We start from the raw sequence: 23216 nt of genomic DNA on the forward strand, positions 1-23216 counted from the left end.
AAAACGAGTGGAAAGAAAAGAAAATAATGATTAAAAAAACCTGAAATACTCACGGCCTCCTATGGCACCATACTAATGCACAGAATATAGACAAAAAGGAGACTGTCAAACTTTAAAATGAAAGTAAAACCCTATTCACTAGATTCCTGGGATGACAGAGGACAAGAAATCCTGCCATGGGAGGAAATGTCACGCCTACAGCCAACAGAGCTAAGAGAAAGGAACATGGAACAGCTCTGTGAATGCAGGAGCCAAAATACACAGGAGCCCAAGAAACTGAATTTCAAGACCGAGGACATATTCAGGGGAAAAAAAGAAAACCAGATACGACGTGGTGTTTCATGAGTGACCCACCTTCTCGGACCCCGGTCCTCGGGACGAGCCCTCCAAGTCCTCATGCACCCGATCCAGCAACCAGAGCAGGAACTCCAGGGCGTCGTGCTGGGCATTGCCTTGGAACTGAGAGCCATACTTGGAAACAGCGTTCTGGGAGGAAAGTAGAAAACCAGAGGGTCAGTTTGGCCCTGGGAACAACCAAGTTGGGACCTGTAAGCACCACTCAGCCCTGAGCGGGGCTGACAACATGGAAACAGCGTGGGCTGAGAACGTTCTGGCCTGCACCTGCTGATCTATGTCCTGTCCTTTGGAAACCCACAGGGCTGTCTCGGGTGAATATCTGGACGCTCTTTTCCCTTGATGGCGAGGGCGCTTGCTTCCCTGGCCGCCTCCATCAGTCTATCTCTGTCCCTGGCACTCAGCTCCCACCACCGGTGGAAGCATCTTGTCTTACTCTCTCCGTCAGTGACTCATTCACTCCCATGGCTTTGGTGCTCTGTTTGGGAAAGACCGCAGGGTGGCGGCTCGGTGAACTGGGCTGCCCTAAACACGCATGCACCCACCCCCCCCATGCCTCCTTCTAGTGGGTGTGAAATCACACTTCTGTGGTCAGATCACACGATGGCTGAGCCAGTCCTCCACCCCTTCTGTCCATCAGTGCCAGATACTATTGTAGGGACTGGGGTTACAACAGGGAAAACAAGGCAAACAATAGGTTCAGCGCTTACGTTCCCTCTGTGCGGCAACGTTGTCATTTTCTACGGGAAGGCATATTCCAGGTTTTGTTTTTTTTTTAAAGGTTTATTTTAAAGGGTAACATATGGACATACTTAAAGAATTCAAGACATAAAAAAAGACGATCATGAAAAGTCTTCCCTTCACCCAGCCCCCCGGCACCCAGCATTTTCTCAAGCATCTTTCCAGGGAACTTTTTTTTTTTTTTAAATGCATGTGCAAGCATGAGCATCTGAGAGGAAGCAAATCCCCTCGTCTGCGTGTTTGCACACATGCACGTGCACACAGTATACTGTGGTTGTTTGACCCCACCCCCAGCCCCACCCCCTTAGATGCAGCCAGGCGTCAAGTCCCACCCCGTCCTGGGAGCCGTCGGAGCTGTGGACTCACATGATCCTCACCACTACTGCCAACCGAATCAAACCAGCCTGGACTTTTTCCTTTTTCCTTCTTTAATCCTTCCACTGGGATTTAAAGGAAATTTTAGGATATGACAAAGCACAATTCAAGACTGAATTAGCTGAAATACTGGCTCGGAGTCTTTATCCCTGTCACTCCAGTTCGGGGTTCACTGGAGGATCTAGTTTGGATTCTTCCTCCAGGCTTCTTTGTCCTTTGACCTCCAAGTAGGGCTGCCAGATCTCACAAATAAAAATACAAGGGGCTCAGTTAAATTTGAATTTCAGATAAGCAATGACTGCATTTAGTATAAGTATGTCCCATGCAGTATTTGGGATATATTTACACTAAAAAGTTATTCGTTGTTTATTTGAAATTCAAATTTAACTGGGCGTTGTGTATTTTACCCAACGCCTAGCCACCCTCAACATCCCACTCTATCTATCCTTAGTACCAGCATTCTCTCTCTGGGGGCAGCAGCCGCCTCCAACTCAAAATCTCCAAAACCTGCTCTTCCTCTTAACATCAGTGTCCTTCTTTCAGATTCTCTCTTGAACCCACGTCGGTGAGTGCCAAGCATTCTGGAATCCGGTTCCCAATTTGTCTCTGTGGCCCCTCAGTAGAAACACATTCCCACCAGAGTCCTAATTGCGGCTGATCCACACAGGAGCCCGGCCCCGGGACTCTCCCCCCTGCCGGCCCTCAGCCTACACCGGGGCACAGCCCAGCTGGGTAACTTCATGCCTCAACTCAAACCTCCCCTGACTCACCACCTAACAATCCACCCTCCTCCCGTCTGGCCCCGTCCCCATCTTTCACCACCTTCCCACGTTGTTTGAGAGCTCCAGCTAATCCAGCCTCTCAGATGCCCCAGACCTTATTTTTCCAATTCTACAGTCTACACCTTGATGTTTTCTTCCTTCCATGTGAACCCCATTCCCCTCCGGCGAATCATGTTAATCCCTTGAGACAGACGATCTTCATTTTAGCCTGGCTGGGAAGCCATACAACCCTTCCAGAAAGAATGTGAGAATTCCAAGATAGACAGACAGACAGACAGGATAGGGCCTTGGAAATGTCCTTCTATAGAAACAGAGTTAATTCTGCTTTGGGGGATTTGGCATAAGGAAATGAGAGCTATGAGCAAAGATAACTGCTAAGTACTGAAGTCTCCTGGGGAAAACTTACAGCACACTCAGCTGGCCTTAAAAATTATGCTTGAGAAATAATGAGAAGAAAATCAATGATCCTATCATTTTCTTTTAAAGTGCAAAAATACCTACTTGAGCTATGGATATATATATATATCCATAGCTAGAAAAGCCCAGAAATACATGACAAAATATTAACAAATGGTTATCATTGAAGGATGGGGACCGTAAGTGGACTGTTGTTTTTTTTTTTTTTTATTTGTACCCTGCAAAATTTTTTTACAGTGAATTTTGTTCTTTGGTTTTTTTTTCTGATTAGAATGGTCTCTGGCAGGTATCTGTACAGAGTTTGGGCTTTTTCAAAATAACCTGACCTATTGATTCCTAACAGAAGACACTCACATAGAAAGTCTATGAAAATGTGACCGGAGCTGTATTAAAGCGAAATCCTCCCTTGGGAGAGATGGATGGAAATATCTAGTCCTTCTACCCTGCAACCTGACACAGCTCTATCTGCGTGTGCACATGCGTTTCTCTCAACACTCAATTTTTAACACATCTCTTACAAAATTATTCCTAATTATTTCCTATTTCCGGGGGTTTTCGTGAATGAAATCTAATTTTCATACATTCTAAATGGTGATTGCTTTTGATTTTCTATCTTGACTCTGACCTGGTTAGTGACCGCCGTAATGCTACAATAGGGATTTCTAGACCCATCTAGCAATTTCCTTTCTGTTCAATCTCTTTTATCCCATTTCCATTTCGTGTCTTACTGTTTCATCCAGAACTTCCAAAATATAAGAGCGATCATCCTTGCTTGTAAAAGGCAATGCGTCTAGTGTATCACGTGAAGCATACCGTATGTCTAAAATTGTACGTCTGAAAGTGATGCTTAAGTACATAAGCTAAGATAAACTCCAGATGGCTGAAATCCTTAATATAGCCATGGGAAAACTAGAAATACATAACACAGAACCTTTATCAAAAGGTATGATGTAAATAAATCTACAACTTCCAGGATTGGGGATAGGAAGGAGAGTTTGCGGAAAATATCTGTGGCAAGGATGAGGGTTGAGGAACTCACAGAAACAAGTAAAAAGAGCGTTGAGAGCAGGCAGAATGGACAGTCGACATGGACAGGAAAATCCAGGCGCAGTCTCACCAGTAAAGAAGCATAAAAAACCTGTGCCTCACTCTTAATCAAAGAAATAAAAATAAAAGTGAGATGCTATTTCTTTGTGTTCAGTGAGTTGAAACATTACACTTGCTAAAGATCAGCCTTTAACCGTTCCCAACACTGGAAAAAATGATCACCGTGTGACCCAGGATAGAGATGTTATCTGATGCTAAATACACCAATCATATTGCAATATAAATGTATCAAATCAATTCGTTGTATACCTTAAACTTACACAATGTTGCATGTCAGGGATAGCTTGATTTTTTTAAATGGGTGCACTGCACAGGACGTAAGTTATACCTCAACGATGATGATTCAAAAAGAAAAAAACACATAAAAATAAAACAGTCCCATTGTTGCTTTGACCACGTAAGTTCACGTCAAGGGATCAAATTTAGGAAATGGTCAGAGCGGAGGACAATGATTTAAGCAAAGGGATCTTCAATAGTGTGATAACTAGAAACTTGTACAGTAAATGCCTCTGCAGGGACTGGTTCATTGAGGGAAATATTATGCAATCATTTAAAATTAAGTTTTACAGAATGCTGTAATGGCCAGGAGAGAGCCTTATGACAATATTTATGTGAAAAATGCAGGATACAACACTGGAATTTCCAACGTGTAGACGCTCTGAAACGCAGCAATGCTTCCGAAGGTTGTCTCTGGAGGATGGAGTTCCAAATCACTTTTTGCACTTTTAGCACCTTCTGAGTTTTTATACTATGCACGTATTTAATGACATCATTAGAGAAGCAAAGTGTCATAGATAATACTGTGGGCAGGATTTGTTTCGATGTATTTATTCATGTGCTATTCAAACAGAGTGGTCCTACTGTCTATAGGCTGAGTGCCTGGGAGGTCAGGAAAGAGGACACTGCAAAGCCAGCCCATTTGCATGGCTGGGGTGGGGGTAACTCACTCCAGCATGCTGGGCCCTTCTCCATTCCCCCCTTCCTCGGTCTGAAGCTACCAATCCCTCCTCAAGACCCAACTCCTTGGGCGCCTGGGTGGCTCAGTCGGTTAAGCGACTGCCTTCGGCTCAGGTCATGATCCTGGAGTCCCTGGATCGAGTCCCGCATCGGGCTCCCTGCTCGGCGGGGAGTCTGCTTCTCCCTCTGACCCTCCCCCCTCTCATGTGCTCTCTCTCTCTCATTCTCTCTCTCAAATAAATAAATAAATAATTAAAAAAAAAAAAGACCCAATTCCTTGACAAAACCTGTGGCTTGTCCCCAAACAATTCTCCAGTCCCTCTGCCCAGGCACAGAGGCTCCCATTAATTAATTAATTATTTAAAAGATTTTATTTATTTGATAGAGAGGAAGCGAGCATGAGGTGGCGGGTGGGAGAGGTAGAAGCAGACTCGCCACTGATCAGGGAACCCCATGAGGGGCTGGATCCCAGGAGCCCAGGATCATGACCTGAGCCAAAGGCAGAGGCTTAACCGACTGAGCAACCCCAGAGCCCCTTCCGTTTTTAATCCCCAGCTCCACCTGCCCTGGTGATTGGCGATCCTGGCGATCAGTGAACGGCAGGAAATGCGCATCCCCACCCTCCCCTGTCCTTACTTGACCTCTCCTGAAGGTTGCTTCTCCTGGGACACCCCCTCCCACGTTCCCCGCATCCATCACCTGCTCCTGCCGGAACTGCTGTGAATGCCTTGTATTTTGATTTTCCAGCACTTGTCATCAGCTCCGATCACGTGCCTGTGTGATCATTTCATTAACACCCACCTCTCCCGCTGGACAGGGAACTCCTAGAAAGTGGCCCCAGGAGGTTTTGCACTCAGGGCTTCTCATGCGTTCCTTGTTCCTGGGAGAGTGTTGGGACGCTCCAGAAATATTTGTTGGGTGAAGGGATGTTTCGTCATCTATAAAATAAGAGGAGCCCACCTAGATTTGCATCAGCAGGGTTTATTGAAAGCCCAGATGCTGGCCTCCTCTGCTCCATCCAAGCTCTTTTTGGCTACCCAAAAAGTCCCAGGAAACCTCGGATGACATCACCCTCATTAACAATTAACAACCTGACTATCCTCCAGTCCCCCGGGGCTCCCAGGGAGCGTCCAGGTCTTGGGGATTCGAGAGCAGGGGTGAGACAGGAAATCCTAGTGAGTCACTGAGAGCGGTTACTAATTTGCAAGATTTTTTTCAAGCTACTCCAGTCTCTCCCACTGGGGCAGGACTTGCATGAGAATGCACCTGGCAAGAGGAAAGGTCTGCAAACATTACCTCCCTCCCTCCCTCCCCCTGGTCTCTGTAGGTGAGCAGGCTGAATGGTAGGAATGACAAAAGCTTCCCAGGGGTCAGGCACTGTTGTAAGCGCTGTGCAGAGAACTCAATGAATCCTCCCAATGATCTGATAATAAGGTAGGTACCGCTGCCATCCCATTTCACAGAGGAGGAAAGTTGAGGCACAGTGGGATTTGGTAACTTGCTCGAGGTCATGGAGTTCCAGGGACCTTGCTCTTAACCACTACACCCTACAGTGGTCCCCCACATCCTAAGTTTTCTGTGGTTTCAGGTACTCGCGGTCAAACCTTGTAGGGAAGCAGACGATCCTCCTGACTTAGGTCAGAAGATCAACTGTGTGTCAACGCCTACATCCCTCGCCTCTCCTGGCCTCATCACCTAGGCATTTTATCACCTCGCATCCTCGCCAGAAGGATGAGTACAGCATATAATATTTGCAGAGAGAGACACCACATTCCCACAGCTTTTATTACAGTATATTGTTATAACTGTTCTTTTTTTATGGTCAGTTACTGCTGTGCATCTCCTCCAGTACCTGACTTATAAAGTAAGCTTTACCGTAGGTACGTACGTGTGTGTAGAAAGAAACATAGTTATTAGGTAGGGCTTGGTATTTATCTATGGTTTCAGGCACCCACTGGGGGTCTTGGGATGTATCCCCCAAGCGTAAGAGGGAACTACCGTACTGCCTCATTATTGAGAAGGCGGATGCTGCCAAAAGGAAATATTAACGACACCCGGTCGACCCACTAACTCCTGCAGAACGGTGCTTTAGTAGCGGAAGCGGGAGAGAGGAAAGGGGAGGCTGACACCCTGTGGGTCACATGGCAAGGACTGCTCTTTCGGGCTGAAACTCAAGAGCGGTGATGCCTGTGGAATGAACACTGACAGGTTCCCCTCCCCCAAGAACAACCCCTAGTCTATGGGGAGCTTCAGCTCTCCGCCCAGAGCTGTGGTTTTGTAGCAGGAAGCAAGTCATGCGCATCAATTATCGGGAACTCTGTAATCCAGCTGGGATCCCAAACACACCGCTTAACCCCGGGGGATGTGACATACATAACTTCCAGCGCTTCGTGACCCTACAGCGCAGGGTAAGTAGACGGTGATCCTGGGGCCAGTGAATGCAACCCCAAACCAAGGCATGGTGGGCGATTTAACGTGCACTGAAGAAAAGGATGCCAATTCCAACAGAGCACACCCACTGCCCCCCTCCCCGGGCCACTCAGCACAGTATCCGGCGCACGGGATCTCAGCCTCCACTGGGTTCAAGAATAAAACCCAAACTCCTTACCACTGCCTCTAAGACCTTGCAGGATCTGACCAACCTCATCCACGCCCCCAGGCCACTAGTTTTCTTTTCGCGCCCCCAGGCCTGTGGCTCCGGCGCTCTCTGTTCCCTCTCCCCGGGTACTCCTGGCGCCGTGACCCGGCTGCGAGCTTCTCATTCAGATCTCAACGCCAGCGTCCCCCTCCTCCTTCCTCCGAGGCCGTGGCCTTGGGAGTCAGGCCTCCCACACCACACGCCTGCAGACTGCAAAGTGCCCGTGGCGCTAGAAAGACCCAAAGGCCTTCAGTACTTCAACCGAAGTTTGTTGAATGCAAAAATGCCGAATCCCTCAAAACGACTCCCCCGCCACCACCACCCCCCCCCAAAAAAAAACACCTGGGAGAAATTCAGAGAAGACGTTTGCAGGCGATAGCGCAAAATATCACCTCGAAACAAAGGCGTGAGGCGAACGGCGGCGCGAGGTGCCATCTGAAGAGGGCCCCCAGAAGACCCTTTGCAGATGCGGCGCGCGCTTCGGCCCCGCGGCCCCGGCGGGAGGAGGGCGCGCTGCCTACCTTGAACTCGGCGGAAAGTTGGGGCGTGTACTCGCGCGTCCAGAGCGCGCGCACTAGCGCCGCCAGGTGCTCGGTGACCTCGGCGCGGCCCGGCGCCGCCCGGTAGCGCCCCAGCGCCAGGAACTCGGCCAGCAGGTCGGTGTTGCTGAGACACTGCACCACGGCGTTCATGAAACAGGTGTTGCCGTGGTTCTTCAAGCCCTGCGCGCCCGGGGGCCGCGCGCCGTCGCCGGCGGGGGGCTGGGGCTGGGCGCCAGGCGGGCGCTCCTCCCCGGGGCTCCCGCGCGCGGCCGGGGCGGGCCCCGGCGCGCAGGCGAAGCCCCCCTCTCCGTCCCCGTCGCCATCGCGGGGTCCCGGCTGGGGCTGGGGCCGCGGCTGGGGCGGCGAGGCCCCCGGGCGGGAGCGGCTGCCCAGCGCCAGCAGGAAGCGGCTGAACAGGCGACGCAGGGAGCGGCGGCGGCGGCGGCGGGGCCGGGGCGCGGGCGGCCCCTCTCCCGCCGCGGACCCCGCGCCCGGGTCCATGGCTCCCGGCCCGCGCGCCCTCGGAGCCGAGCCTCCCCCGGCCGCGAGGCGGGCGCCCCGCTAACCGGCCCTGACGGCCCCGGAAAGGCGGCGGGCGCCGGCTACCTGCGGGCCAGGTGTGCCGGGACCGGGCGGAGGCGGAGCCAGGGGCGGAGCCGCCCCGCCCCGCGCGGGAATCCGGCCGCAGGGCCCGCCCAGGGCAGCGCCACCGCCCCCAGCCCGCGGGCCCCAGCCCCGCTGCGCCGCCCGCGAGCGGAGGCGCGGGACTCGGCGGCTCTGGGTCCCCACCCTTCCTGACCTCTTACACACCGACGCCCCGAATTTCACTCCCACTCCCGCCAGCCTGCAAGCTGTCGAACAGTAGAGGGGTGATACATTTGAAAGCGCCTGGTGGATTGCCCAGCCCCGGCTAGACTCAGTTTCTGGAAATTAGGTGCAGGTGAATATGAAGAACAGGGAGAGGAGGACTCTCCAAAGGGCAGCCTCTTGGCGCAGCGAGAGACGCGCACCGGCAGCTGGGGCCGGCTGGGGGAGTGCGCGGCGGGGTCCGCCCGCCTGCAGGAGCAGGTGTGTGCGGACAGGTGGCGCCACCTCCTTCCAGCCCGCCTGCCCGGTCCGGGAGTCCTTCCAGAACTGGGAGCCGCGTGTTGCCCTGGGAAGAATCATCCGGGATGACTGTGGTTTGCTTGTTTAAACTGCAGACCAGGTCAGAGTCGCTTCCCCAAAACTTGCAAGCGAGACTTCACCGTCCTCGCTTCAGCTGGAGGAGAAGCGGGCCCAGGGAGGTTCGCGCCTGTACGGAGGCCAAGAAACCGGAACTCGACCCGCCTCTGCGGACTGCCGAGCCCACAGGTTGGCTCTTTCCAACCTCGGTGTTTGCTTACCAGGAAGTTTTCCGGCTCTCAGGCGCGCCCCCCTGTGCAGGCCCCTCGCTGAATTGGTGCCCAATCAGAATTGGCTTGGCCTCGCCCCGCCCTTGGTTCCCTGGGTGACCCTGGGGGCCTCTGCTCACTTGACCCTGTAACTGTCAGGTTTATAATTAATCAGGCACAGTCTCGCAGAAGAATTTCTCATCAATGTCTGGCTCAAAAAAGACATCAGCAGGACGCATTGTTACATCAACGCCCTGAAATGTTACTTATTTGATAAGTGATCATTTATTAAAATATCTGCCTTGATGTGTCACATAGGGCCCCAGCAGGTGATCTCATGCACAGAAAAAAAAAAAAAGGAAGCATTACTTAAAGAACGGGCTTAGAACAAAAAAGTGTACTGTGCATTGGAGACTTAAAGTGTTCTGGAAAATGCCATGATTTACCCTCTCTGGAAAAAAGACACCCATCCGGATGATTAATACACAAGGGCCATTCCCTTGCCTTCCCTTGCCCAAAAAAGCATCTACGAAATTTCACCTTTGACGGTTACCCCAGGATCCCCAAGAACCCACGGTTTCTTTGAGAAAGCACCAAAATTTACATTTAATTGTCCACTCCGTCAGGGATTCTGCCGATGCTTTAACACATTACTTCACTTAATTCTAAAAATAACCTTTTATGCAGGTATTCTTGCTTTACAGAAGGCTAAACAGAGGCTCAGAGAGTTGGAAGGAAGGAAGGAAGGAAGGAAGGAAGGAAGGAAGATCCTAAAATCCTACCCAAGATCTGGACTCAAACCAAGTCTTGCCCCATTGCAGCTTGACCAATGAAAGGCTGATTAGGAACGTAAGCGGACCCTCCTTATTTTTAGAGAACAGCAGCAGTGCTGTCTGTGGACAAATTATGCAGAAAGGCCGTGGGTTTTGCCGTCATAGAGCAGAGATTAGGACAGGAAACCAACAACTGGGAATTTATTCATAATAAAAAAACTTTCAATTACAGTCTCGACAACTTATTCTTGAACACATTCCCATTTTAATATACAATTTAAGAACGTAAAATGCATCCTCTGAAGAAAAGGAGAAACTTCAAGATAAAAATATTTTGACTCAAAGACAGAAGCACGGATGTGAGAAATCAAAACCAGTCTTAAGAGTTATCTGAGGTCAACCTTCAACAGAGCCGTAGGCAGCGCTGCGGATCCCAGAAGTCTTTGCGGCCTCAGGAGGTAAAGGGGTACTTCCATCTCAGAATCGCTCCATCAGCACTTACACTAACGATGTACTGATTTCCTGGACTTACCCGGATGCGGGTGATGTTGCCGCTGTGTCCTACCCCGACATGAGTCACTTCACCCTCATTATAATCCCACACTTTGACCAGATGGTCATTTCCACCTGAAAAAGACAAGCAGGTGTATGGCATTGCTGCAAGAGGATGGGGAGGATCGGCCCTGATTTCAAGTAGCTGGCTAATTTTCAACACATTCCCCACGTTCCCACATAAAGGAAGAAAAATCCATCTGCATAGGAACTCATTTCCTTGGTTATAAAAACCCAGGTCTGTTGTAGCAGATTTGGGGGAAAGAAACACAAAGAGGTGACATCCCCTTTTAGCCCACCGCCCAGAAATAACCACTGAGAACACCTCTGGTTTAGCTCCTTCCAGTCTCTTTGCTCCAAGTACACAGGTTTACGTACGCACCTGTGTGGGTGGGTGGCGGTCTCACCGTGCGTAGTTTTCTATCATGCTCACAGTAAACGTGTTTGTGAAACTTTAATTCGTTCGGAGCATTTATTTGTTAATGCCCTGAAGAATCAGGGCCTGGCAGGAAATGATTGTCGATGATGTTCCAGAAGGCATGTTGTATGGTCAATGCCCGCCCCCTGGAAATGCTGATTTAAAAGCCTGGCATTTAAGACTTCCAGAGGAAATCACGGAGCAAGGCACGCCAGATAATCCAGACCATTTAAAGGCCCATTTCCATCATGAATGCCACCACCAAAAAAGGGAAGCAATGCAAGGCTTAGCTTTTCTGTGTGCCCCCAAGGCTCATGGGCAGGCGCTTCCTCCCACTGAAGCATGACTTCTGGAACTTTCTTTTCCAGCCACGCCGGCTGCAGCGTTCGGGCCTGACTTTAACGACGGGGCCCTCTAGCCACTTCTGTTGTCACTTCCTGTTGCCTCCCGCCTTCTAGGGAGTTCTAGGTTCCCATTTAAATAAGCAGGGCTGGGCTTCCTTTTCCCACCCCAGGACTCACCTGTGACAAAGTGCACTCCTTCCAGGGTGATATCCATTCCATTGATGGACCCAGACAAGGAACCTTCCAACTCTCTGATTACTGACCCATCAAAGATTTCCCAGTAAGCAATCTGGAATTCAGAAAAGCAGCATCCGGGAGGATTCAGCTCGGTGGAAGCCTCCGCGCGCAGGCGCACACTAACAAAAGATGGTTCTACTTTATATAGAAGGTGGCAAAAATACACCCCGGGAGGGTAGATGGCTGAAATTATAAATAGGCTCGAGCAGGGGGTGGAGAAAGGCATTTTCGTATTTTTAGCGTTGGTTTTTACATTGGCATTCTATTTAGGGAGATGGTGATTGTGCCAGCAGCCCGGATTGTGACAAAAAGTGCTTTTGGTGAGACGAAGCGCTTGGGGGTCCGAGGCAAGCTGTAAACGAAGGAAGAAAACAGCCACGGCATCCACGTTCCCACCTCAGCTCTTAGAGGAGGGCCTGGTGGAAGGGAAGCACCCCCCTCCAGCTGCTGGGGGAATGAGCAGCCCGGAGAGTTCTGCAGGCTCAGGTCCCTGCGGCTGACCCCGCGCTCTTCCCCACCTCACCCCATTTCCAACTTTCTCTTCAGCCTCAAAGCAGTGAAACACCCCCCAGGTTGGGGGCTAGAGGCAAACTGATAATATGGTCCCCTCTTGGGTTAGGGGACCCAAATCTACTGCTCAAGGGAGGGAGATTTTTCTCTGAATATACTGCTTTTATACTCTTTGAACTTTGAAACTTGTAAATGAACAACCTGTTCAAAAAGAAAATTTCTTTTTTTTTTTTTTTTAAGATTTTATTTAGTTATTTGACAGAGAGAGAGCGCGCCGCAGGTAGAAGCAGAAGGAGAAGCAGACTCCCCGCGGGGCAAGGAGCCCACGACATGGGGCTCTGGGGCTCCATCCCACGACCCTGGGATCATGACCTGAGCGGAAAGGGAGATGCTTAACCCACGGAGCCACCCAGGTGCCCCAAGAAAATTTCTTTCCCAACAAAGCACTTGACCAGGACTCAGGAGTGTGAACCTGGGCATGCATTTTGCCTCCTCTTATTTCGTGTTGATAGAAATTTGCTGTTTAAGTCATTATGCCAGGAATCTATATTCCTCTGAATCTAGCTAGAAATTGTGTACGCTATTTAAAAAAAATTTTTTTTTAGCTAATTTATTAATTTCTATTGATGCTTTAACCAAGAGTTGTTTTCATAGGAAAAGCATAAAGGAATATAGACACACGCCCAAATCCTTGTTTCTCGGGAATCACACCCACTTAGGCAGCTGGTGCCTGACTGCCTGCTCTCTTGGCCAAAGTCACAGTGACCCTCTTCTGGGCAGCCTGCTGGCGCCTCAACTTTCCCTCAGGCTTATCCTCTGCCTGCGACAGTCTTCCCTGAGAGCTAAGCATAGTGAGGTCCTCTGCCACTCAGGCCTCAGCTCAGGTGTCACCTCCTTGAGGAGACCTGCCCCAACCATCCTAGCTAAAGCAGCTTCCGTCCACTGAGCCAGGATCTTGTGACCTATTCTGCTTCCTTTTTATCCCCTTTGCCATCTGATGTCGTCTTGTTCACCTGTGAACCCGCTGTTCATGGACAGGTTCATTTCCAAGTGCCCGTCCATTCCATCCCCTCCCGCCTACGATAACTATGGAAAGTTGGCCAGCCCTTATGGTGGTTGTACTGATTCATGATTTATGTTTTGAGTATTCTGGTGACAATTCCCAGATGATGACAGTAGACTGTTTCGAATCTCATAAACTCATAAACCATTTCATTCCCTGGAATATGGGAAACAGGACACAAATCTAGAAGTTTTATGAACCACGTTCTAAAGCATTTATGGTGATGTCATGACTAACTTCCAAATCCTTTCTGCCCCTGTTCCAAGAGGAAGTCTGCTTAGACCGGAAGTGAAACGGGTTTGGGGGTAGGCAGACGTAAGCCAGTTTGGGTGGGTGAGACACAAAAGAACTAGCAAGGCCAACCTCACAGAGACTAGAGCAAGGCAGAACTCTGGGCCCCCCACACAGTCTGTCTGTGTCAGGCAAACTCTGGCCCACACCAGGGGGCATTTCTTGGGTTTTTATGACAAAATATCTTTGGACAGTAGTTCCCAATCACCTGGGCAGCTTAAACAGGGAAAAGTCCCATTCCTAAATTCTTTTTCTTTAAGATTTTATTTATTTATTTGAGAGCGAGAGCGAGCATGAGTGGGGGGAGGGGCAGAGGGAGAGGGAGAAGCAGACTCTGCACTGAACAGGGAGCCCGATGTGGGAGTCGATCCCAGGACCCCAGGATCATGACCTGAGCTGAAGGCAGATGCTTAACCAACTGAGCCACCCAGGTGCCCCCCACCCCATTCCTAGATTCTATCTTCAGTGTTGGGGGAGCGGAGAGACATCCCTCTAGTATTTTTCCTACAACTATTTTTATAGTTTGAACTCAACTTTTTCTGTAGCTGGTGAAAAGATAAATACACAATCTCTTCTTCAGTGATCTCAAAGTCTGAATTAGGGGACTCCAAATCCATTCATTGGATGTGCAGGTAATTAGACTGACACCTGGCTGATCTGATTTGGCCAGGAGGATAGATGACACCCTAGCGTCCTTGCCCCACATGCCTCTCTCCTGAAGCCTTTCGTTTGCTCCAAGAGGCAAGGCTCCCCCCCAAAGAGGGACCAATCTTTACCCAAGGACATGGACTCCCCAGCTAATGAGATTTGTAGTACAACGTTGATGAAGTAGAGGGGATGAGAGATAAGAACTCTATTGTCATTCAATTTGAACAGTAGTCAAAGGGTTGGGCCATTGGGTTCTAGCCTCAGAAATTCCCTAATAATGAAAACCAGCACTTACTGAGCAGCTACTATGTGCCAGGCCCCCTGCTATCAGATGCATGACATGCAAGCGTGACTAACTTTAATGCGCTCTGCAATTCTGTTGGGTCAGCGGTATCATGTCCGCTTTGCAGACACGGAAGCAAGGACATGGGAAGGCAATGCAGAATTTTCAAGTGATCACCAGCAAAACTGGGCTCTGACCTCGTGGGGCTCAACTCCAGAGCCCGCTCCCTTGGCCACAACACTCGGCTGCTTCTGTCGGGTCCTGGGAGGATCCTGACTCCTGCTGGGAGTGCTTACCTTTCTGTCTGTCCCGCTGGTGACGATCTGGAACTCTTCGGGGTGGTAACAAACACACTGGAATAAGGTATTCGCCAGGATCATCTGATTCCTCCGGAGACGTCTGGAAATGAGACACAGAAGCTGTAACTTTGCCTTCCCTCAAAGAGGTATTTACTGTCCAGACGGGATCTGGTACAAGCTTGGCTTGCGCTGGCTCATCTACCCCAGACAGACTTCTGGCGATTCTGCCCACTGCACCTTGGCATCCTCCCCTCCTCTGTGCACCTGTGGGGCAGCCCAAAGACCCTGGGTGGGCCATTTTCCAAAGACAGAGCACGGAAGTCCAGGGGAAGCCTTGCATTCCGGTAAGCATGAAGGAGGAGAGGCTGAATTCAGAGTCACCCTGCGGTCTTCCACACAAGCCACCTTATTCTTGAGGCCACTGCATTGAGGTGAAGGTTCCTACCACCTGAGTGGCAAATTGTGGGGGATGGCTTCTTAAAAACGGATATTACTGAGCTTCCCCTCTAGGGATTTGCATCTAGCAGCTTGGGATGAGGCCCAGAGATGGGCGCTTTTCATCAGCATCCCAGCTCATTCTCCTGTGTACCACGGCCTGAAAACCATTGAGTCAGATACCACGCTAACAAATACGTACATATGGCTTCCCCCCCCAGCCCCCCCAGGAGATGGGTGCGCATCTCACAGGTCGGCCTCTGCTGGCTGAAAACATGCACCTTCTGCACGGTTTCTTCTCAATAGGGCAGTTTTCAAACATGGTATCCGGGGCTGACCATGTTTTAAAGGTTTGGGCACAAATTAGCCAAATAGTCCTGCAATGTGGCAGGGAGGCTTTAGGGATTTCAGGTGGTCACAGACAATCCATGGAAATCAGCTTAGACACACCCTTGCTTCTAGTTCTGTATGTTCCCAAACGGGAGTTCCACTGGAGGCTAGGACCTCCAGCAAGTGTGGTCCTTGAACCAGGGGCATCCCTTGGGAGCTGGTTAGAAATGCAGGATCTCAGGCAGCCCTCTGGACTTACTCAGTAAAAATCTACGTGTTGGCAAGATCTCCAGGTACCTCATGTGTGCATCAAAGTGAGAGACGCACAGGACCAGTAGGTGGGTTTGCTTTGGTTTGGGTTTTTTTTTTTTTTTTTAATGCATTAAATGAAAAGTGTGCTGCCTTTGCCTTAATTCCCCTTCTCTGCAATCTAGAATGTTCCGTACTCTTTGGCAATACCTATATCTGTTTTCTATATTTAGATCTCTTTCCTCCTGCCTCTGGACTTCTTCCGAGTCTCTCTAATGCAGTTAGATGCAGAGGCAAGGCATCTTAGGAGCGGTAGAGAGGGGCTGGGCAAGGAGAAGTTTAGGGGAATAGGGTCTAATTCCAAATAAAAACACACAGCTAAAATGCTTATAGTAAAAAAAAAAAAATGGCCCTTGAAAATCCTTTGTATGACTCCCAACAATAAAGTTGACGTGCTTTGGTCTAGTTGGCTTGGAGTCAGGCGCTCTCCAGGGGCCGTGACAAGCTTCCAGCATGAGAGGACCCTAGGAGTGCGGCTGGCCAAGGGGAAGGGCAAATTCACACCACTCCCCCTCTTCCACCTCGATAGCAGGCTTGTTCTGGGTGATGCGACAGGAGGAACTGCCTACAACATCATTTCCCTTCTCCCTTTTTGGGGGCAGTTCTTAGAATTGCATTCGGAGAAGTTCAGTCAGGCTTCCCTGTGTGCGACCGGAAAGGTACTTCCCTCTGCATCCAGAATCTTCCAACGTCCAGCCCTTCCGGGAAACTGTACCCTTTCTACCAGCATCTGGAAACCCGAAACAGCCCCAGGGAGAGGAGTGGCCTCAGATGAACATCCCTTTCCTGTCACCTTAGAGAAGATTTCGACTCTTGGTTTGGATCTGCCCTCAAGTTCAATGAAATGTGGCAACCCCTGAGTTTTGTGTCATGTTGTCCTCCCCATCACGGGTACCTACACGAGGTCCCAGATGATGCAAGTCCCGTCCGTGCTGGCTGTGACACATTCCTCGTTGTTCTTCTTCACCCTGATGCAGGACACGGAGGATTTGTGCTCCTTCAGGGCCTCCTCCAGCTTCTGGGTCTGGCAGCCGATCTGCCAGACCCTCACCTGAAAGCCACAAAGCACACGCTCCCAACACAAGCTTGGGACTTTGGAAGGGATTTAAAAAAGAAATACACACACATACACACACACACACACATATATGTATATATGTTCCAAGAGCTTTTTCAGCTCTGCTGTGCTTTTTATTTTAAATTCCCTGTTCTTGTCTCAGTTGAGTGGGGTGGGAACGCTAAGCCGCAGAGCAGGAATATTCTTCCACGGAGCCAGGAAAATGCTACCTATGATCCTACACCTACGTCTACTTTTCAGGCTGAGAAATGCACCAGACACCTGCTGTGAAACCAAGCGGAATAGTGTATCTGCTCAGTTCTGCTGAGTGTTGGCTCTCAGACTTCCAGGGCCATCAGGAAGGCTCTTGGGGACCCAGAGCCATATTTAAATGTCACACCAGCTGCTCAGTTTTAATCATTTCCACTCGATGGTTCCTAACCTCATCAAAGCCAAGACCCACTTTCTACAGCATAATATTTTCTGACCACCCCATCCTCTGCTGTCCGGAAGTGAAATTTATATCATAGGTCATAGGTTCTACCCACAAAATTTCAAAACAGTCAATAGGATGCTTTAACTGTAATAAAAAGGATATGTAAAAGGAAAGTCATTGTATGTCTTGTAATAGATAAACATTCTGTCATGACTGTACCAGAACACATAATAATGTGGTCAGATGCTTACACTTTCTTATAACGAGTATGTTGGAGAAGAAGAAGAGTAGAGATTATTTTGCGTGAGTAACATAAGACAACACAAGAATACAAGAATAGTAGGTCCGGGTGAACACCCGGCTAGAAACTAGGGTTAGGATTAAGTGATAACGGACTAACATATTTGTACCCAAAAGGGGAAAGTAGCCATAAACGATGTAAGAAAAAGATTCTAAGCCTTTTCCTTAGTAAGGAAGATGAGGAAGCATGTACTTGCCCCAGATGAGCTGTGTCCAAATAATTCTCTGATCTTGTATGCCACTATATGCGGAGGCATACAATCTTCAGCAAGAGTGATTCTCAGATTTCTGAATAAGAAATTCTCATATGGTGTGGGCACCAGCCAAACAGCATCCGGGCCTGGAACTCTGGGTGTTCTGGGGCATTACTAGCCCTTTAGTGGTGGGATTGCAGGGGGTTTGAGGAAGGGGATAAGATGGTGGGGCTGGGGTCTTTGCAACTCCAGCGAGGCCATTTACCAATGAAAATGGAAGTACTAGAGTATTTCGGGAACTGCTGAATTGATACCCGCGCACACCTGCTGACCAGCAGCGGTCTCCAGCACTTAACAAAGGCCTTGAAGACCAGGTCCTCCCGAAGAGCTCTTGTGGTGTTCTTAAAAAATTGCCAATGGCAATGAATGCATTTGTAATGTACGATTTCCTCCCACAGCTCTCATGGGCTACGGCTCAGGCACCTAGAAGCAGATGATCTGGTCCAAGCCAAGTCTGGGCATGAGCAAGGCAGACGCCCCCAAAAGGTTGAGGGAGCAAGCAAGGATGCTGAGGGTGTCAGCAACAGCGTGGCTGAAGAGCTAAGGGAAGGGATCTGAGCGCTTGAGGGGGTGGTGGGCAGAGAGCAGGGGAGGGTCCAGGGCTAGATGTGTCCATGGAGCACCTGCCACGAGACTCGTCATGTGGGCTCTGAATGTAAGATGCACATCAGATTTTGAAGACTTGCTACAAAGTAGTGCAAAATATCTCACAAAGTGGAGTCTTCATTGTCATTTTCCCTTTATGCACAAGAAACGGAAGCACAGAGAGGATGAAGAGCATGCCCCAGGTCACACAGCTGGGAGGTGGCAGAAGTGAAATTTGCGCCCAGGCAGTAGGACTCTGGAACCCAAACACTCAGCCACGAGTCTGCTTGGCCCAAACTCTGCTAGAGGCCACATCAAGATGCTGGATCTTTCTCCTCCCTGATAAGTTATTCCTACAATAGCATGAAGAATAGAAAGGAAAAGAAAATGTCCTCTCTCGAGAAGGGAAGGCTTTGGCGGGGGGGGAGGGCGGAGAAACCCAGGGAGTGGGGAGGGGCAGGCGCTGAGAAAAATGTGTGAACAGAAGATGTTTCAGGTTCCTCCGAATGATGGAAGGGAAGGTCAAGTGTAACGACTTTAAAATAACGGTCAAACATCTGGGTGGATGAAAGAATGGACTCTAAAAATAGCATTTCCTTTAAAAGATACGATGAAGACAATTTATATAAGTATAGTCTTTGAAGGAAAAAAAGAGCAAGCAATTCCAAAACTCTGGCGAAACACTAACTTGGATTCATAGCTCGATTCCATATAGAATGCTTTCATGTCTGTATCTTGAATGTTCTTTCATGAACAAATATATCTAGATCTGTGTTTGTTTTATTAGAACTTTAAGATGTATTTTAGGGTTTCTTCAAAATCTTGCTTTGGTCCTGCCTGACTCCTCGTATAGGCTAAAAAATCAAGTTAGTGGTTTTCTAGAAGGCAGTTTTCGAGAACGATACCTCGCCTTCCCCGCCGCCGCTGATGACCCGTTTACAGTCACTGGTGGTGGCGATGGCTGTCACTCCGATCCTGTGGGCATTGTTAATGACATATAGCAGCCGACCTGTCTCTGGGGCGAAGGCTCGGATTCTCCCATCGTCCCATGCTGGCGTGCAAGGGAAACAAAAGGCAGGCAGGATCAGTACGCTCCTACTCTCTGTGCAGACCGTGGCCCTCTTCAATCATAAAGAAGTCAGGACTGGGGAGCTGTGGTGGTGATGGAGGAGAGAGGCCGGTCCCCCACAACTGCCAGGAATTCTGTCCCCCTTTCCCCTGACTCCCCAAATGGGCTACACCTGCTTCCTTTAGGCGTACCCCATCCCAGGAGAAGACATTTGGGGTGGGGAGAAAGGAAGGAGGCCGGCTCCCACCTCTCCTGTGAGTTGCAAAACTTGTGCGTTCAACTGGCTAGCTGACATTGCACCTGGGCCGGAGAATTTGACATCTCCAAACACATGTTGGCTTCCTACCCCTCCCTCTACTTTAAACCTGATGCTCCTTCCCCGACTCCCACCATCTTCCCCGTCTCAATAAAAGTTGCCATCAACTATCCAGTTCTTTAAGCCAAGAACTTCAGAGCCATCCTTGATTCGTCACTATTCTATCCACCCCACTCCACCCAACCCAACCCAATGTCCAACCCATCAGCAAGCCCCACCACCAACTCTATAGTTAAAAAACATCTCGAATCCAGCCACTCCCCAACTCCTCCGCTGGGCCCACCATCATCCAAGCCACAAACACCTCTCTCCTCGGTGATTATAACAGCTTCCTCCCTGGCCTCAGACTCTTGCTCCCCTCAATCAGTTATTGATGCAAGGGCTTGGGTGCATTTAAAATCATGTCACCCCCTTGATCAAGAAGATTCAAAAGGAGTTCTCACTAACAGTGAAAATCCAACTCCTTTATCCTCCGTGGTAACTACTCTCCGCTCCCTACCTAGCTCTTCACCTTCGTCTACCACGCTTCGTCTTCTCCCTCAACCCTGACCCCAAATCTACCCTCTGAGCTCCAGACACACTGGCATCTTTCTATTCCTCCAACACACCAAGCAATTTTCCACCTCAGGACCTTTGCCCCTGCTGTTCCCTCTGCCTGGAATGCTCTTCCCCCAGGTCTTCATGGGGTTGGCTCCTTCTCATCGGCCTTAGTGTCACCTCTTGACTTGGGCAATTTTCAAGAATATGTTCAAGGTAGATCCCATTTCAGCAAAGACTTGAGGAACTGAGGGGATGAAATGAGTAGGTCATGGGGCTGCCTGGGGACAGAACAACCCAGGCAGACCGAACAGCCAGAGCAAAGACCCTATGCATCATGTGCTTGAGGAATAGCCAAAGAGCAAGCATGGCCACAAGGGGCGAGTGGTGGTAAGAGACAAAATCAGAGGTAGGAAGGTGGAGGTGGGGAAGGAGGGAAGGTCACGGGGGCGGGGGGGGGGCTTTGGGGGCAACTCTCCCTCTGCCCCTCCCCCGATCATGCTTGCGTGCTCTCTCTCTCAAATAAATAAAACCTTTTTTTTTTTTAAAGATTTTATTTATTTATTTGAAGAGAGAGACACAGCGAGAGAGGGAACACAAGCAGGGGGAGTGGGAGAGGGAGAAGCAGGCTTCCCGCCTATCAGGGAGCCCGACGCGGGGCTCGATCCCAGGACCCTGGGATCACGACCTGAGCCGAAGGCAGACGCTTAACGACTGAGCCACCCAGGCGCCCCTCAAATAAATAAAATCTTAAAAAAAAAAAAAAAAAGATCCACTTGACTCTTCCCTGATGTGAACAAGGGAATTTACTTTCTGACCACTGGGGAAATCTGCATATGAGTTGAACACAAGATGATATTAAGAAATTATTATTTCGGGCGCCTGGGTGGCTCAGATGGTTAAGCGTCTGCCTTCGGCTCAGGTCATGATCCCAGGGTCCTGGATCGAGTCCCGCATCGGGCTCCCTGCTAGGTGGGGAGCCTGCTTCTCCCTCTGCCTCTGCCTCTCTCTCTCTCTCTCTGACTCTCATGAATAAATAAATAAAACATTAAAAAAAAAAGATTATTATTTCGTAGGAAAATATTACTTTTAGGGATGCATACTAAAGTATTTGGAGGTGGAATATGATGGTGTCTGTAATTTATGTTAAAATATTTTGGCACGACGGGATCAGTGGAGTTAAAAGTGGATTCCCTTTGAGGCATAACATAGTTGAAGTCAGGTTTTTCTCTCTCCACCAACTGAAGGGATTCTAACACAGGCGCCCTGTACTGGCCAAGACCTCAAATCCGTTGGGCCGTCGAATTGCTAAATTCTCCCTCGGGAGAGAAAGCGGCACCCTCGGTGCAGCAATGTTGGGGAGGGGCGACATTGCTCGTTGGTTATTCTGAGCTCGGAAAGTCTCCTGGCTGGAAGGGGCTCCATAGGGAGGCTGGGTCAGAAGCAAGGAGGGGTGGGCAGCGGGAGAGACCACACAGAGAGACCAGCGTGGAAGGACAACAAGGTCCAAAGCCCCAGCCAGAGCCCGCGCCAACGCCCGAGAACGTCAGCGTTACCCGAGATGATGCTCTTGCCGTCCCTCATGAAATCGATGCCGTGGCAGGTCATGTTGGGCACAGTGATGCGCAGCAGCTCCCGGTTGGACAGCGTGCGCCACACCCTGATGTCCCTCTTGGCACAGGTGGCGAATAGTTCGGCGGTGCTGCTGCGAAGGAGCCATCGTGAGAATAAAGAGGGGCAGCCACACAAGACGCACACTGTGTCTTACATGCGGTCTTGACTCTTAGACGAATCGCGCAAGGATATGGGGAAGGATGCCTTCCAGGCACCCAGCATCTCCGAGCCTGACGGCCTCACAGAAACCTTGTGTAAAATGGCATTCGACGCCCACAAGTCATCCGTGGACCATCTTTTGTGTAGTCCTTTGCCCGGAGGACGGGCTGGGACAAAGTTGCTCAAGAGGAAAATGTCAATTTCAAAGTCTTTAAACGTCCTGGTAGACTGGAGATCAAATAGGGCTGTGGAATATTGATGCCAAGAGAGGCTAAACAAAACTTTTCCCATCATTGTAATTTCAAAGAGAAAAAAGACACAGGCACTAGATTTCAGGTCTGCAGATAACCTAGAGCAGAACTTTGCGTGGTTGTGAGAAAATACGAGATTCTGGACAAGGACGTGAACCCAGGGTAATTGGTCTGTCCTTTTTTTTAAAAGGTTTTGTTTATTTATTTGAGAGAGAGAGAGAGAGAGAGAGCATGAGCAGAGGGAGGGGCAGAGGGAGAAGCAGACTCCCCGCTGAGCGTGGAGGCCGATGCAGGACCCAGTCCCAGGACCCCAGGATCATGACCTGAGCCAAAGTCATACACTTAACTGACTGAGTCATCCTGGCGCCCCCCACTTTTTTTTTTAAGGACAACTTGTAAATAGAGTGTAAAACACCATTACATCAAAAATTACAGGTTATTGCAATTTGGATAAGAAAAAGAAGTCCTACTGGGGTACAATAAAGTCCACCTACTTTATAAATATGAATTTACAGTTTTATAGTCTCTATGGAGGTTGAGTTAACTTTTAGTTTTAAGTGCTTCTCAAGAAATGTCTGTATTTCATCAAAAGCATATTCAGGAAAAGAGAGTCCCTCTCATGTTTTAAGATCTACTCGCTTCGGAATTAATAGAAAAATAAGTGGATCTTTTCCATATATTTAGTTTTGGGGCTCAGAGAAAATTATAATGCTGGACTAGTTACTTGGAAAGAGTGCGTGCTGGAAGGGGACAGCTGAGATGATGCTGCTTGCTACTTGATCAAATCAAGCCAACCTTAGAAGATGATGTTCATTTAAAATAAGAGAAGCTTTATATAGGATGCTGCCTTCGGTGAACGA

At 49.5% G+C, this 23216-nt stretch overlaps 2 protein-coding genes and 1 long non-coding RNA gene across 3 annotated transcripts in view; 1 reads left to right on the plus strand and 2 right to left on the minus strand.

Annotated features, from left to right (window-relative positions):
- Positions 1-8414, minus strand: part of USP43 (ubiquitin specific peptidase 43) — a 51812-nt gene extending 43398 nt beyond the window's left edge. The window contains exons 1-2 of the mRNA XM_081805941.1: positions 7893-8414; positions 355-486 (exon numbers count right to left, since the gene is read on the minus strand). Of these exons, the coding sequence (XP_081662067.1) occupies positions 355-486; positions 7893-8414 (654 nt within the window). The remainder of the gene's footprint in view (positions 1-354; positions 487-7892) is intronic.
- The window catches only part of LOC145717426 (uncharacterized), a 167745-nt gene extending 146644 nt beyond the window's left edge, over positions 1-21101 (plus strand). Inside the window, exon 2 of the long non-coding RNA XR_014140624.1 lies at positions 20943-21101. This is a non-coding gene — a long non-coding RNA (uncharacterized LOC145717426). The remainder of the gene's footprint in view (positions 1-20942) is intronic.
- The window catches only part of CFAP52 (cilia and flagella associated protein 52), a 43064-nt gene continuing 30136 nt past the window's right edge, over positions 10289-23216 (minus strand). The window contains exons 9-14 of the mRNA XM_006746170.3: positions 21889-22037; positions 19316-19461; positions 16678-16829; positions 14702-14804; positions 11551-11662; positions 10289-10686 (exon numbers count right to left, since the gene is read on the minus strand). Coding sequence (XP_006746233.2) covers positions 10511-10686; positions 11551-11662; positions 14702-14804; positions 16678-16829; positions 19316-19461; positions 21889-22037 — 838 coding nt within the window. The 3' untranslated portion in view covers positions 10289-10510. The remainder of the gene's footprint in view (positions 10687-11550; positions 11663-14701; positions 14805-16677; positions 16830-19315; positions 19462-21888; positions 22038-23216) is intronic.

Source organism: Leptonychotes weddellii, chromosome 15, assembly GCF_054177405.1.
Source record: "Leptonychotes weddellii isolate Sample4059 chromosome 15, ASM5417740v2, whole genome shotgun sequence".
In the NCBI taxonomy this organism is placed as follows: Eukaryota; Metazoa; Chordata; class Mammalia; order Carnivora; family Phocidae; genus Leptonychotes; species Leptonychotes weddellii.